The sequence below is a fragment of the Vicia villosa genome, linkage group LG6 (assembly GCF_029867415.1).
Source record: "Vicia villosa cultivar HV-30 ecotype Madison, WI linkage group LG6, Vvil1.0, whole genome shotgun sequence".
Taxonomy (NCBI): Eukaryota; Viridiplantae; Streptophyta; class Magnoliopsida; order Fabales; family Fabaceae; genus Vicia; species Vicia villosa.
In genome coordinates this window covers 129,371,764-129,388,826 of record NC_081185.1, presented here as the reverse complement: position 1 = coordinate 129,388,826, position 17,063 = coordinate 129,371,764, and the positions used below count along the sequence as shown (strand labels likewise).

Sequence of the window (17,063 nt, the reverse complement as noted above, 5' to 3'; positions counted from 1 at the left end):
ATAATTCAGACGATAATATCTTTGGTAGATCGGATATTTTTTATTTGTCTCAAGTTTGAATCCAATGTATTCACTTTAAGTGTAATATTTACAATTTTATTAGTTATTTAGTCCATGGATCTAAAATAAATATATACCATTCTTTTATTAAAAAAAAAAAAAAACCTCAAGTTATGTCATTACTCAAACTTCACCTTAATAAGTAATGTATTTTCTTTAAAAGTTCTATATTTGTTGTTTGACCGTAGAATGAATTTTTTTCTTGCATGTTTTTTCCTTGTATAAGCATTCAAGGAAGTTTATTCAAGGATAAATACACCTCACTAGCATTTATCTAACCCACACAAACTTGCTTTCTCACTAAAAAGTTCTAACTCTTTTATTTGTTGTTTTCGAAAACATGGCTCAAAGAATTTCAATCGGAAATGCAGAAGACAAAATTTTAAAGCAAAAAATGATTGAAGAATCAGAGGCATCACAAAAAAATGAATCAAAGAATGTAATAACATCCTCTGAAGCTGATTCTGAGAAGGGCAAAATGGTAGCAGTCCCAGAGACAATACTGTATAATGAACCCAAGGTAATGAAATGTTCTATTCGATCAAAAGATTTATTTATTCTAAAACTTGGCAGCAACACTAAGCTAACTTCCAATCTCTTAGAGAAATATGAACATTCAAATTCATCAAAAAATATTATTACTGAAATTTTATTTAAACAGGAAGCAAAAATATTTCCTTGTCTTTTTTGTGACAAGACATTTTCGAGTTCACAAGCTCTTGGAGGGCATCAAAATGCTCATAAGGAAGAACGTGCCTTAAAAAAAATGGAGCAAAAAAGAATAGAGGAAGAAATGGAGGCCGCCATGAGGTATAGACCTATTTTTCCATACTGTTATCCTTATTCAAACCCTATTCACCATCAAGCATACCCCAATTTATGCGGCAACTTGCAAGCCCTAGTTGGCCCTCAGATGAACAATGTAATTTCTTCTCGGCTTGATTCTCCATCTGGTAGTTACGGAGGGATGTATATGCCAAATACACCCACTTCACCATCTCCATTTATGATGCAAGCTCCAAAGCCACCACTACACCTTGAGATGATTAATTTTTTAGGTGGAAATCAAACTCAAAGGGCAAACACTGTAGATGATGGAGTGGAATTGAGACTGTCTAGTCTAGCTAATCAAACCCCTCTATCTGGTGAGGATGCAGTGGAATTGAGACTTTTTACATCTGGGGAGGGTGTCGAAAGAAATTCAAATGCTCAATTTCCTTCTAATGATCTTACAATTGAAACTCGTTATTTATTTGGAGGAAGCCAAGTTCTAGCAGAGACTAATGCGTCTTCATCATCAACAACGGAATCAACATCTGAGAAACTTGATTTGAATCTCAAACTTTAAGATTTTATGTCTTCCTAATAAAAGTACATTAGACACATATTGAGACATCATGTTGTCTTTATGGTCATTCTATCTTTTAAATTATGTTTTGTTGTTTTGATATATTTTCTTCCTTAGGTTAATGTTAATGTACTTTGTTTTATGAATGATAAAATATATATGTTTTCCTTGTTAATATTAATAGTTTTAATTTCAACTAGATCGATTACTATGGTCTTTATGTAATGATTTACTACTTGTTCAAAAATCTGCATGTGCATGTGGATTTCGTAAATTAAGAATCAAATTTATCTAATAAATTCATATCTAATTTCGAATGAAACATAATTTTAGGGCTAAGTTACAGCATTGTAGCAAGATGAAGAATCAAATTATGTAACTTCTTGAATTACTTTGTTTAATATATTTTTAATCAAATTCTTGTTCGATGAAATTCATTGTTAGATTCAAAAATTTATATTGATTAGTTATACAAAAAATGAAATTAATTAATAATATGTTATTGAGATGTGATAATATGAACATTATATCATTTAATAATTTGATTAAAAAAAAAGGGGAATTGAGAATGATATGGTAGTGATTTGTCACTTAGCTAACAACTTTTGGACTTTGATACACCTTAATCATATCAAATGATTGTAGATTATCTTTTTAAGTGATGAAATAGATTGCTGCTGCGTTTTCTGTTTTCAAGAGCTGGAAACCTCCTCTCATCTCTTTGATAGTTGTTCATTTATTAGAAGAATTTGGATTAAAGTGGGAAAATGGATAGGGGATAACGTGAACTTGAAAAACGAGGATCTAAGGAACTTCTTGGATCATTTTGACAAGATTAAGGCGGTAGAAGAACGATTAACTGTGGGAGTAATTTGGATAGCGGTTATGTGGAATCTATGGTTGATGAGAAATGTTATTCTCTTCAAAGGTAGCATTTTTAATTTTGACGATTGTTTCTCCGCTATTGTCCTTAGTTCCTGGAAATGGTTTAGAATATTTTGTTGACACTTATTACTTGTGGTGATTTCTTTGATTTTTGTGAAAATATAGTTAAAGATGATTACTAATTAGAATAGGATTTGAATTGTTTAAATAATAATCATAATAAAAATAAAATATGTCTTTGAAAGAGGATTTGTGGACATTTTATTAAAATTTTAATTTCTCTTATATTAAATGATTTCTAGTTAATTCTTTCTGATGACAAAAACTTATTTACATGAAAAATTTTATTTATTGTTGAAATTATGGCACTTAAAATAGAGATGTCAAGACAGATGTCTCAACACACACACAAACACATATCAGGACAGGTGTTATAACATCATCTACTTACAAAAAAACAGATTATGCGGAAAATAATTTATAGAAAGATAAATAGCACATATAATTGTTAACTCATTTCAGTGCGACTCATATAATCTGGGGGCTACCAAGCTATATGAAGGAAAGTCACTATAATAATATTAGTTTAAAGCCTAAGCAATACGAGTTTACAACTTATCACCTAATCACTACCCCATGTAACTTCTACCTAGAAATCAACATCTACACCTCAGTGATAAATACATTCACAAACCTTGTGACCAGAACCAAATAGAAAGATTACACTTTCAAATAAACAATACTTGAACTTGCTTACAAGCTCCAATAAAAAACAATACTCAACTCTCTTGATTAAAAGCTTCAGGAGTGAGAATGATCAGTCTACCTCAATGTATTAGAAGATACGTGAGTGACATACAAACAAAAACACACAAAGAACTTGAACTTCTCTCAAAATCTAAACCCTTATTACACTCAAGGGTTTCATTTTGTGAATGCTTCCTATTTTAGGTCTAGCAAGTCCTTAGTTTTAGACTCTTGCAGAATGGGATTGAACTCTTGAAACAAATCCAATCTTCTCCTTTTTTAATCAGTTGCAAGATCTTCACAAAAAATAGGAACAGATCAAATCAAATCTAAGTTTCCTAAAAAAGTCTTAAAGATCCTTTTTACGAAACCAAATCAAATATGCATTTGTCCTAAAAACTCTTTGATTGGTTGCGCCTGTATGAGTGTCTGAATCTTCCAGAATCTCATATTTTTCCATCAAATCTTCAAGGATTAAAAACCAGTATGCACTTTCATGATGTTCTGGTATAGGATGTCACAACATCTGGTACAACATTTCTCAAAACTCATGACAGCAGAACTTGTGATCATGACAGTTGGTTAAGATGTTTCAATATTTTGCTCAACATCAGTTAGGAACCATGTTATATCAAAAACAATGCCAACTATAAAACTATGAAACTAACCATCTCCCCCTTTTACAAATTTTGGATAAAACAACCAAAGCACATTTAAGTCCTCGAGATAGGAATAAAGTTACACAACAATTACACAAAGAGACATTTTTCTTCAAAGTTCTCCAGAAATCAGACAAGTCCATTACTCCCCCTGTCATATAGAATGAGTACTCCCCATCAAAGGGAGAACCAATATGAACTACCTAAGTTCACACATCAGAGGCATATGTAGTAGAAGATAATAAAAGCCTCACATCAAGAAAGATGTCAGAACATTAGGTATAAGACATCATGCATAGAACTCTTCCAATCTCTAGTAGCAGCAGCACAACAGAACTAACCAACTTGAGAGACTATCATGCTCCCCCTAAATAGTTGCATTCAGCAAGCAACCATAGTAGCTACTATTCCCTTAGTACTAGCACAGTCCTACCAGTATGTTAATCAACATGTCAGAACATGTGTCTTAACATTAGGACAAAAAAAAACACACTAACACTTATTCCCCACAAAAATTAGAGTAATTGTAAACAAATGGAAGTACACACATATTGCATACAAGCAACACACGGATGGAAAAGCACAATCACAGATGGAAACACACAAACTTGATCACTTTCAAGTGGCCTTCCACCTATTGCCTCTGTAAAAGATCCTTCTGCATTCCTTGTGGATATCTTGCAGAGATCTTCTGTCCGATCTCTTATCCATAGCAATTTGATTAGGATTTTCAAGCCTCAAATAATAGAGGAAAGATGCAGTAAAAGTTGCATTCCTTCATGTCTGTAATTGTTATAACTCCTCAATAGTGCAAGTTGCAATCCTTCTGCTTATATTCTTAATCTAATATGTTATAACCATAACAGTAAGTTGTTCCTTATTTTCCATATGCTCCAGAGTAATCACTTTCCCTTCAACAAAATTCTTGATTAGTTGGATATCAAGATTCTTATTCCAGCCATGTTGAATGAGATATATGATATATTCAGATCAACACAGTGTAATGTCAAGACATTATGTTTGACATTGAAATCCTTCAACATCTGTTTCATCCTTAGCATTTCATAGAAACTTCCTCTTGTTTTCATAAATTCAGCTACAGCAGTACACCACGAAGCACATACTTCCCACAACATCTTTCTCATTTTTGAATAAACATTCTGATTTGGAGAAATTGACTAACAACCCTTTATCACACAGTTGACAAATGCTAATAAGATTAATATATAGTCCCTTAACAAGAAGAACATCTTCTAAATTTGGAGAACCAGTATACATCAATTTTCCAACTCCCTTGATTTATCCTTTAAAACCACCACCAAATTTGACAGTACTTGTGGGGTGATATATAATATCCACTAATAATTTATAAATCAATGTCATGTGTCTAGAGCACCCACTGTCAAAGTACCAGCCTTCTCTATTTGAATCTCTCAAGAAGGTATGAGCTATTAGATTGACATCTCTTTCTTTGACACCTCTCTTTTTGCTGACTTGACTAGCCTTAGAATGAGCTGAAGATTTTTTATCTCCAAACAATTTGTAATAGAAAGGCTTAATGAGACCATAATCACCATGAGTATCCTTGTAGGACTCAGCCAGGTCATTATAGTGATCATTCCCGTCACATGATTCTACTTCATCTTCCCATCTGTTAGAAAGAGCCATCACTAGTTTGGCAGTCTCAATTTTAGACTCATCATTATCAGACCAAGATACAATAATTCCCTTTTTCTATTTCTTGATATAATTTGGACATTATGGTCTAATGTGACCAAATCATACACACTCATAACATTGAACACCTTTTCTTTGATTGAACTTCTCTTAGGTATGGTATTATTCTGAAAGTTATTATCAATCTTGATGTCAGATGAGATGTTATTGAAATCTACTATTCCTCTTCCATCCATTCTCTTATAAATTCTATTGAATTGTTTCCTAAGTAACACAATGGTATTGGACAATCCTTTTTTAGTATCCAGATCAGTTTGACATGTTTCATCTTTAGCATTAGACACAAAAGATATGCTTTTATTCTTTTTCTCAGACTTGTAACTTATAGGCAATTCAAATGTTTGAAGTGAGCCAGCAAGATCATTAACCCTCATAGTGCTGGTGTTATGAGCTTCTTCAATGGTTGTAACCTTTATGTCAAATTTACTAGGTATAGACCTTATAATTTTCTTACAAATTTCTTTTCTGACATCTTTTCTCCCAAGTCACTAGATGCATTTTCTATTTCAAGAACCTCCATATGATATTACAGGAAAGTCTCATCATCATTCATCTTCATATTTTTCAAATTTGGAAGTGAGAAGCTGAAGTCTAGACATCTTCACTTTGGGTGTGCCTTCATGAGTTGTTTTGAGGATTTCCCAAGCATCACTGGCTACGTAACAGATGTTAATTAACCCGAAAACATTGTTATCTACTTCATTGAATAAAGCATTCAAAGCCTTGAAATATCAAATGTTTAATTTATCATCCTCAACAGACCAATCTTCATGAGGTTTTAAGGACACATTCCCCTCTTTGTCTTTCTCATCAGTTCCCATCCTTTCAAAATAGCCTTCCAAGCTTTGTTTCTATGGATTTCAAAAAAGCCACCATTCTGACTTTCCACCAGTCATAATTTGAACCATCTAACAGAGGTGGTCTATTGTTGTATCCTCCTTCTTTATCCATAGTACCATAAAATATTCTCCATGGAGCTCACCCAATAAATAGAACAGGGTGCCTGTTGTGATGCCAATTGAAATTTTGGAAATTGAAATCTAGATGTCAAGACAGATGTCTCAACACACACACACACATTGTTAGGAAAAATGTTATAACATCACATGTTGACAGAAAACAAATTGTTCATAAAATAAATTGCAGACAAATAAATAACACAGATAATTGTTAACTCAGTTTAGTGCAACTCACCTAATTTGGGAGCTACCAAGCTAGGAAGGAAATCCACTATAATAGTATTAGTTTAAAGCCTAAACAATCACAGTTTACAACTTATCACCTAATCACTACCAGTGCAATTCTACCTAGAAATCAACATCTTGATATGAGAAATCACATCCCACTTCCAATCACTTCGGTGATAAATACAGTTAGAAACTTTGAGACCAGAAGAACCAAATATAAATACTACACTTCTTTGAATAAATGCAACCTCACATTGATGTGCTTGGTTCGCTTATGACATGTTGAGTTCTTCGACAGGTGTATGGCACTTTGTGTTAGAACAAGATTTGTTCTTATCAATTATCTTAGTTTTGATGATAACAATAATATGAATTTTGCTTAAGATAATATGGTACTCTAATCCAATGCAATTTCCCTTTCAGGAAATATATATAAAGAGTACGCATAATTCAGCGCTCAGAAGATGTGTCTCAAATGGTTCAGCATGCAACATCAGAACATGGTCTGGCAAGACATCAGAAGATGGTCGAAGCAGAATCAGAACATGGGTCTATGGAAGCATCAGAAGAACATGAGATCAGAAGCACTGAAGATCAGAAGATGGTATCACGCTCAGAAGCACTTCAAGGTCAGAAGATGCTGTGCACCAAGCTGTTTGACTCTGATGATATTCAAACGTCGTATTCACAAACATCAGATCAGAAGGAAGTACACGTGGCAGACTACGCTGACTGACAAAAGGAACGTTAAAGCTACTAAAGGCTACGTCAGTAGACACAGCGTGAACAAGGCTCGAGGTAGTTGACAAAAGCGTATAACATTAAATGCAAAGCTGTACGGAACACGCAAAGCATTAAATGCATTCAACGGTCATCTTCTCAACGCCTATAAATATGAAGTTCTGATGAGAAGCAAGGTTAACGATTTCGCACCAATACAATTCAAATTAACTTGCTGAAACGCTGTTCAAATCAAAACTCAGAATCTTCATCTTCATCAAAGCTCACTACATTGCTGTTGTAATATCTTAGTGAGATTAAGCTTAAATTGTAAGAGAAATATCACAGTTGTGATTATCGCTTTTAAGAAGCATTTGTAAACTCTTGAATAGATTACATTAAGTTGTAAGGAACTAGAGTGATCAGTTGATCAGTATACTCTAGGAAGTCTTAGCAGTTAGCTGAGCAGGAAGTCTTGGCAGTTGGCTGAGCAGGAAGTCTTGGCAGTTGGCTGAGCAGAAAGTCTTAGGAGTGAACTAAGCCTAGAGTGATCGTGTTGATCAGTAGACTCTAGAAAAGTCTTAGGAGTGAACTAAGCAGTTGTTCCTGGAGTGATCAGGTTGTGATCAGAAGACTCTGGAAGACTTAGTTGCGGCTAAGTGGAAAACCATTGTAATCCGTGCGATTAGTGGATTAAATCCTCAGTTGAGGTAAATCATCTCTGCGGGGGTGGACTGGAGTAGCTTCGTTAACAGCGAACCAGGATAAAAATAATTGTGCATTTTATTTTTATCGCTCAAGATTTTAAGTCACACTTATTCAACCCCCCCCTTTCTAAGTGTTTTTCTATCCTTCAATTGGCATCAGAGCGCCGGTTCTAAGGTGCAAGCACTTAACCGTGTTTAGAAAAGATTCAGGAAGAGAAAAACGCTTCATTTAAAAGATGGTTGATGAAAGTGAAAGGACTATACCTACACCTGCATCTACATCTGGCTCTGCTGAGCAATACAACGGTAACAATGGTTATACTAGACCGCCGGTATTTGATGGTGAAAACTTTGAATACTGGAAAGATAAACTGGAGAGTTACTTTCTGGGTCTAGATGGTGATCTATGGGATCTTCTGATGGATGGTTACAAACATCCAGTAAATGCCAGAGGCGTGAAGCTGTCAAGGCAAGAAATGAATGATGACCAAAAGAAGCTTTTCAGGAATCATCATAAATGTAGAACTGTTTTGCTGAATGCTATCTCTCATGCTGAGTATGAGAAGATATCTAACAGGGAAACGGCCTATGACATATATGAGTCCTTGAAAATGACTCATGAAGGAAATGCTCAAGTCAAGGAGACAAAAGCTCTTGCCTTAATCCAGAAGTATGAAGCCTTCAAGATGGAGGATGATGAAGACATTGAAAAGATGTTTTCGAGATTTCAAACTCTGACTGCTGGATTGAGAGTTCTTGACAAAGGATACACCAAGGCTGATCATGTAAAGAAGATCATCAGAAGCTTACCCAGAAGATGGGGTCCGATGGTGACTGCATTCAAGATTGCGAAGAATCTGAATGAAGTTTCTCTGGAAGAGCTTATCAGTGCCTTGAGAAGCCATGAGATTGAGCTGGACGCAAATGAGCCTCAAAAGAAAGGTAAGTCTATTGCATTAAAATCTAATATCAAGAAATGCACTAACGCTTTTCAGGCTAGAGAAGAAGATCCTGAAGAATCAGAATCTGAAGAAGAAGATGAACTGTCCATGATTTCCAGAAGGCTAAATCAACTCTGGAAGACCAAGCAAAGGAAGTTCAGAGGCTTCAGAAGTTCAAGGAAATTTGAACGTGGAGAATCTTCTGATGAAAGAAGATTTGACAAGAAGAAGGTCATGTGCTATGAATGCAATGAGCCTGGACACTACAAGAATGAATGTCCAAATCTTCAGAAGGAAAGTCCCAAGAAAAAGTTTCATAAGAAGAAAGGTCTTATGGCAACCTGGGATGAGTCAGAAGATGATTCAGAAGATGAGCAGGCCAACTGTGCGCTGATGGCGACAGAAGATGACGGATCAGAATCTACATCAGAATCAGATTCTGAAGAGGTATTTTCTGAACTTACTAGAGATGAGTTAGTTTCCGGTCTAACTGAACTTCTGGAACTCAAGTCTCAGATCAGTCTCAAATACAAAAAGCTGAAAAAGCAATTTGAATTTGAAACAAAGAAGCTTGAGTTGGAGAATTCTGAATTAAAGGAAAAACTTTTAAAATTATCCAATAATGTTGGATCTCCTTCTGATTCAGAAAAATCCACTCCCAGTCTGAACCATATTCTGAAAGAATATGATTTAAGTTTCAGGAAGTTCCTATCTAGAAGTATTGGCAGAAGTCAGCTAGCTTCTATGATATATGCTGTGTCTGGAAACAAAAGAGTTGGCATTGGTTATGAGGGTGAAACCCCATACAAACTTGAACCTGTTGATGAAATGAAAATTACATACAAGCCATTGTATGATCAGTTCAAGTATGGCCACTCACATGATATTAGGCACACTTCACATGCACAAAGTTTTCACAGTACACACACTAAGAAGCATGTGACACAACCTAGGAAATATCATGAAACTCACATTAAGAATTATCATGCTGTTCCTCCTATTGCTTACAATGTTAAACCCAAGTTCAATCAGAACTTGAGAAAATCTAACAAGAAAGGACCCAAAAAGATGTGGGTACCTAAGGATAAGATTATTCCTATTGCAGATATCCTTGGCTGCAAGAAGGACAAAGCACAACATGTCATGGTACCTGGACTCTGGATGCTCGCGACACATGACAGGAAGAAGGTCTATGTTCCAAGACCTGGTGCTTAAGTCTGGAGGAGAAGTCAAGTTCGGAGGAGATCAGAAGGGCAAGATAATTGGCTCTGGAACTATAAAATCTGGTAACTCTCCTTCCATCTCTAATGTACTTCTTGTAGAAGGATTAACACATAACCTTTTATCTATCAGTCAATTAAGTGACAATGGTTATGATATAATCTTTAATCAAGAGTCTTGCAAGGCTGTAAATCAGAAGGATGGCTCAATCCTATTTACAGGCAAGAGGAAGAACAACATTTATAAGACAGATCTGCAAGATCTTATGAGTCAGAAGGTGACTTGTCTTATGTCTGTTTCTGAAGAGCAGTGGGTCTGGCACAGGAGATTAGGTCATGCTAGTTTGAGAAAGATCTCTCAAATTAACAAATTGAATCTTGTCAGAGGACTCCCTAATCTGAAATTCCAATCAGATGCTCTTTGTGAAGCATGTCAGAAGGGCAAGTTCTCCAAACCTGCATTCAAGTCTAAGAATGTTGTTTCTACCTCAAGGCCATTAGAACTCTTGCACATTGATCTGTTTGGACCAGTCAAAACAGCATCTGTCAGAGGAAAGAAATATGGATTAGTCATCGTAGATGATTATAGCCGCTGGACATGGGTAAAATTCTTAAAACACAAGGATGAGACTCATTCAGTGTTCTTTGATTTTTGCATTCAGATTCAATCTGAAAAAGAGTGTAAAATCATAAAGGTCAGAAGTGATCATGGTGGTGAATTTGAGAACAAATCCTTTGAAGAATTCTTCAAAGAAAATGGTATTGCCCATGATTTCTCTTGTCCTAGAACTCCACAGCAAAATGGGGTTGTAGAACGAAAGAATAGGACTCTTCAAGAAATGGCCAGAACCATGATCAATGAAACCAATATGGCTAAGCATTTCTGGGCAGAAGCAATAAACACTGCATGTTATATTCAGAATAGAATCTCTATCAGACCTATTCTAAATAAGACTCCCTATGAATTGTGGAAGAATAGAAAGCCCAACATTTCATATTTCCATCCTTTTGGATGTGTATGCTTTATTCTGAACACTAAAGATCATCTTGGTAAGTTTGATTCCAAAGCTCAAAAGTGTTTCCTTCTTGGATATTCTGAACGCTCAAAAGGCTACAGGGTATACAATACTGAAACATTGGTTGTAGAAGAATCAATCAATATCAGGTTTGATGATAAGCTTGGTTCTGAAAAACCAAAGCAGGTTGATAATTTTGCAGGTTATGATATTGACATCTCAGAAGTTGTTGAGCCAAGAAGCAACGCATCAGAAGCAGAGCTCCTCAGAAGCAAAGAATCTGAAGATCAAGTAACAGCTTCTCTGGAGGATCTAAGTATTTCTGAAGAACCATCTGTCAGAAGATCATCCAGACTCATCTCTGGTCATTCAGAAGATGTCATTCTTGGAAAGAAGGATGATCCAATCAGAACAAGAGCATTCCTTAGGAACAATGCAGACTGTCAATTAGGTCTTGTATCTTTGATCGAGCCAACTTCTGTTGATCATGCTCTAGAAGATCCAGACTGGATAATTGCTATGCAAGAAGAACTAAATCAGTTTACAAGGAATGATGTTTGGGATCTTGTTCCTAGACCAGATGGATTCAACATAATTGGTACAAAATGGGTCTTCAGAAACAAGCTTAGTGAGAAAGGTGAAGTGGTAAGGAACAAAGCCAGACTGGTGGCTCAGGGTTATAGTCAGCAAGAAGGGATTGACTACACAGAAACCTTTGCACCAGTGGCCAGGTTAGAGTCTATTCGTCTATTAGTTTCTTTTGCCACTCAACATAACATCACTCTCTATCAGATGGATGTTAAGAGTGCCTTCTTAAATGGTTATATAGATGAAGAAGTTTATGTCCTTCAACCTCCTGGTTTTGAAGACTCTATGTCTCCTAATCATGTTTTTAAACTTAAGAAATCATTGTATGGATTGAAACAGGCTCCCAGAGCTTGGTATGAACGCTTAAGTTCTTTCCTTCTAGATAATGGTTTCACTAGAGGAAAAGTGGACACTACTCTCTTTTGTAAAACCTTTGAAAAGGATATTTTAATTTGTCAAATATATGTAGATGATATTATTTTTGGAACATCTAATGCTACACTTGGAAAGGAGTTTGCTAAGTCTATGCAGGCTGAGTTTGAAATGAGCATGATGGGAGAACTCAAGTATTTCCTTGGAATACAAATAAATCAAACATCAGAAGGAACGTATGTTCACCAAACCAAGTATGTGAAGGAACTTCTGAAGAAGTTCAATCTTCTAGACTGCAAAGAAGCCAAAACTCCTATGCATCCAACATGCATCCTAGGTAAGGATGAGGTAAGTAAGAAGGTAGATCAGAAGCTATACAGAGGTATGATTGGATCTCTTCTATATCTGACTGCTTCTAGACCTGACATTCTGTTCAGTGTTTGTTTGTGTGCTAGATTCCAATCGGATCCTAGAGAATCTCATTTAACTGCTGTTAAGAGGATTCTAAGGTATCTGAAAGGTACTACTAATGTTGGTTTAGTTTACAGAAAATCTAAAGAATACAACTTAGTAGGATTCTGCGATGCTGATTATGCTGGAGACAGAATTGAAAGAAAAAGTACTTCAGGAAGTTGCCAATTTCTTGGAAGTCACTTAATCTCCTGGTACAGCAAGAAGCAAGCAACCATTGCTCTATCAACCACAGAAGCAGAATATGTCGCAGCTGCTGGTTGTAGTACACAGATGCTCTGGATGAAAAGTCAGTTAGAAGATTATCAGATATTTGAGAGTAACATTCCTATATTCTGTGATAATACTTCTGCTATATGTTTATCTAAGAATCCTATTCTTCATTCAAAAGCTAAACATATTGAGATAAAACATCATTTCATAAGGGACTATGTTCAGAAGGGTGTTATATCTTTAAACTTTGTTGATACAGACCATCAATGGGCTGATATCTTTACAAAACCCCTGGCTGAAGATAGGTTTAAGTTCATTCTGAAGAACATCAGTATGGATTTATGCCCAGAATGAGAAGATGAGAATTTCTCATGTATGAGTATCTTTTGAAATGAATGTGGAATATTTTTTTTAATCAGAAGTTCTGATTGAATTTGTTTAGAAATTATGATTCGGTTATTACTAACGTTTCATTGTCTAAGTTGATTCAGAACATCTTGTAAAGCAAAACAGCTGTTACGCTTTATCTCGGGATGGTAAACCTGTCGTTACTATTCATGGATAAGCGCGCGTGCAGTTGAAGGGACGCCGACCATAGGTAACTGTGCCAGTCACTTCATTTGTCTTTATTATCTCTCCTCACGTCACGTAACATTAAATGCTTTTCATCATTCGTTTCATTTTATTTTCCTTTAAATACTCTTCAAAATGGTTTTCGGTTTCCTATCTCTTTGTTTTCCTCTTAAAATTTTTTTTCTCTCTCTCTCTCTCGTTTTTCTTTTCTTCTCTCAAAACCTAGCATTCACCTCAAGCCTGTTGAAGCTCCATGACTCAAAGGCGACAGATCTCTGTGCATCTCGGGATGGCTCTTCTAATACCGCTCAAGTCAGATCCTTCTTTGATGTTGTTATCAACTTTCATCCAAAGACAGAAGACTTTCTTGAGTTGTGGGAAGATATACTCAACTTCTATGTTGAGTTTCTTGACCGATTTGTGTATTTTTTAATTTTTGTAGTCATTTCCTCTTTGGAAATTCTACTTTGTAGTTTTCTTTTCCTTGCTGCTTCTGCTTGTTTTGTATTTGCTAGGAATGTTTTTCATCTTGTTAAACATAGGAACCTTTTGTAATATCTTTTGATTATCAATGAAAAAGTTTCCTTGTGTTTTACATTCCAGTAAATGTTTTCTTTTGTCGTTTTATACATCTGAATCTTTTTATATATACTTTTTGATGTTATGACAAAAAGGGGGAGAAAGATAAATGATAAATGATTTGATTAAATCTATCAGTTGCTGGGTAAAGGCTCCCACACATTCACTAACAAGAACTGCAAGTTCTATATGGTTTAAGTGTTTTGCAGGTACAAAGAAGTGAAGTGAATCTTCAAAGCAAACACTAGAAGCAAAACCATTGAAACTGAAGCAAGCTGAGTGCCGTCAAGCTTCAGAGATCAGAAGCAAGAAAGAAGAATGAATCAGAAGCACTGATAATAGAATTTGAATATCATTGTCTATCCTGTTCTGACAAAATTCTATTTGCCCTGATACACATAATGTTATGGCTCTGATACATTATTTGCTTTGATACATGTTTTTAGCCTAAAATGCTCTGATACATTTGGCTCTGATACATATCATGTATTTGAATATACATTTTATGTTCTAACTCGTTCATGCTGACTTTTGTCGTTTAGTTTTTGTTCTGTAACATTTCAGGATGTAGAGATGCTCAAATGATGCTCTGGTACATTCAACAATGTTCTGATACAAATCTAGCATGAAGTGATGTTAGTAGACATTCAAAGTTCTGAAGCTATCCGAGGGAAGCAGAAGTCAGAAGCTGTGAATGTTCTGAAGATCAAAGAAATTCAAGTTCTGAAGCTGTCCAATGGAAGCAGAAGTCAGAAGCTATGGATTCTCTGAAGGCAGAAGCTCATATGATCGTCTCTACCGAAATAATCAGGGAAGTCTTTTATTAAAGTTCTTCGAGTATTTATTTCAGGGGGAGATTATTTATCTCAGGGGGAGACATATTCATATGCTTATGCTATAGCTGTGTAATTTGTCTTTTGCCGTCTACTCTTTCTGATCGCAAATTCATATCATTTATATATGTTTTTGTCATCATCAAAAAGGGGGAGATTGTTAGAACAAGATTTGTTCTTATCAATTATCTTAGTTTTGATGATAACAATAATATGAATTTTGCTTAAGATAATATGGTACTCTAATCCAATGCAATTTCCCTTTCAGGAAATATATATAAAGAGTACGCATAATTCAGCGCTCAGAAGATGTGTCTCAAATGGTTCAGCATGCAACATCAGAACATGGTCTGGCAAGACATCAGAAGATGGTCGAAGCAGAATCAGAACATGGGTCTATGGAAGCATCAGAAGAACATGAGATCAGAAGCACTGAAGATCAGAAGATGGTATCACGCTCAGAAGCACTTCAAGGTCAGAAGATGCTGTGCACCAAGCTGTTTGACTCTGATGATATTCAAACGTCGTATTCACAAACATCAGATCAGAAGGAAGTACACGTGGCAGACTACGCTGACTGACAAAAGGAACGTTAAAGCTACTAAAGGCTACGTCAGTAGACACAGCGTGAACAAGGCTCGAGGTAGTTGACAAAAGCGTATAACATTAAATGCAAAGCTGTACGGAACACGCAAAGCATTAAATGCATTCAACGGTCATCTTCTCAACGCCTATAAATATGAAGTTCTGATGAGAAGCAAGGTTAACGATTTCGCACCAATACAATTCAAATTAACTTGCTGAAACGCTGTTCAAATCAAAACTCAGAATCTTCATCTTCATCAAAGCTCACTACATTGCTGTTGTAATATCTTAGTGAGATTAAGCTTAAATTGTAAGAGAAATATCACAGTTGTGATTATCGCTTTTAAGAAGCATTTGTAAACTCTTGAATAGATTACATTAAGTTGTAAGGAACTAGAGTGATCAGTTGATCAGTATACTCTAGGAAGTCTTAGCAGTTAGCTGAGCAGGAAGTCTTGGCAGTTGGCTGAGCAGGAAGTCTTGGCAGTTGGCTGAGCAGAAAGTCTTAGGAGTGAACTAAGCCTAGAGTGATCGTGTTGATCAGTAGACTCTAGAAAAGTCTTAGGAGTGAACTAAGCAGTTGTTCCTGGAGTGATCAGGTTGTGATCAGAAGACTCTGGAAGACTTAGTTGCGGCTAAGTGGAAAACCATTGTAATCCGTGCGATTAGTGGATTAAATCCTCAGTTGAGGTAAATCATCTCTGCGGGGGTGGACTGGAGTAGCTTCGTTAACAGCGAACCAGGATAAAAATAATTGTGCATTTTATTTTTATCGCTCAAGATTTTAAGTCACACTTATTCAACCCCCCCCCCCTTTCTAAGTGTTTTTCTATCCTTCACTTTGACTATCACATTTAACAGTAATACCTTGACTTTGAAGTTTCATCTCCTTCGCAAAACCTTCAAGCCACAATGCTTCTTTCACAACTCTAGTGAGGGGAATATACTCCGCTTCAGTGGTTGACAAAGCAACAACCTTCTCAAGTATTGATTTCCAACTAATTGTTGTCCCAAACATAGTGAAAACATATCCAGAAATAGATTTTCTGGAATCCATACAACCTGCATAATCAGAGTCGACATATCCTTCGATTACTGCTTTATTATCTTCACCCAAGGCTCCACCATAAATTAGAACTCTGTTTAGAGATCCATTTATGTACCTTAGAATCCACTTCAATGTTTGCTAGTGAGCCTTTCCAAGATTGGCCATGTACCTGCTTACAAGACTTACTGTATATGCTATATCGGGTATTATGCACACCATAGCATACACCAAAGAACCTACCATATTAGCATATGGAATGTTATTCATATAAGCTCTTTCAACACCAGTACTAGGAAACTGATCAATACTCATCTTGAATTGAAGGTTTGTCGGAGTCACAACAGGCTTTCAATTTTGCATACCAAACTTTTCAAAAATCTTCTGTAGGTATGCCTTTTGAGATAAGCGTAACTTCGACTGATTTCTATCTCTTCGAATGTAAATCCCAAGAATCCTGGATGCAGCCCCCAGATCCTTCATATCGAACTCCTTAATGATTTTAGCCTTCACCCTCATCATATCTTCGACCTTGTTACTTACTATGAGAATATCATCCACACAAAGCAACAAAATA

General features: G+C 35.8%; 1 protein-coding gene across 1 annotated transcript; it reads left to right on the top strand.

The window, feature by feature from the left end:
- The first annotated feature begins 400 nt into the window (after positions 1 to 400).
- LOC131614655 (uncharacterized) lies at positions 401 to 1,408 on the top strand. Its single transcript, XM_058886215.1, has 2 exons — positions 401 to 580; positions 722 to 1,408. Exons 1-2 carry the CDS (start codon positions 401 to 403, stop codon positions 1,406 to 1,408), a joined length of 867 nt encoding a protein of 288 aa, XP_058742198.1.
- The last annotated feature ends 15,655 nt before the right edge of the window (positions 1,409 to 17,063 follow it).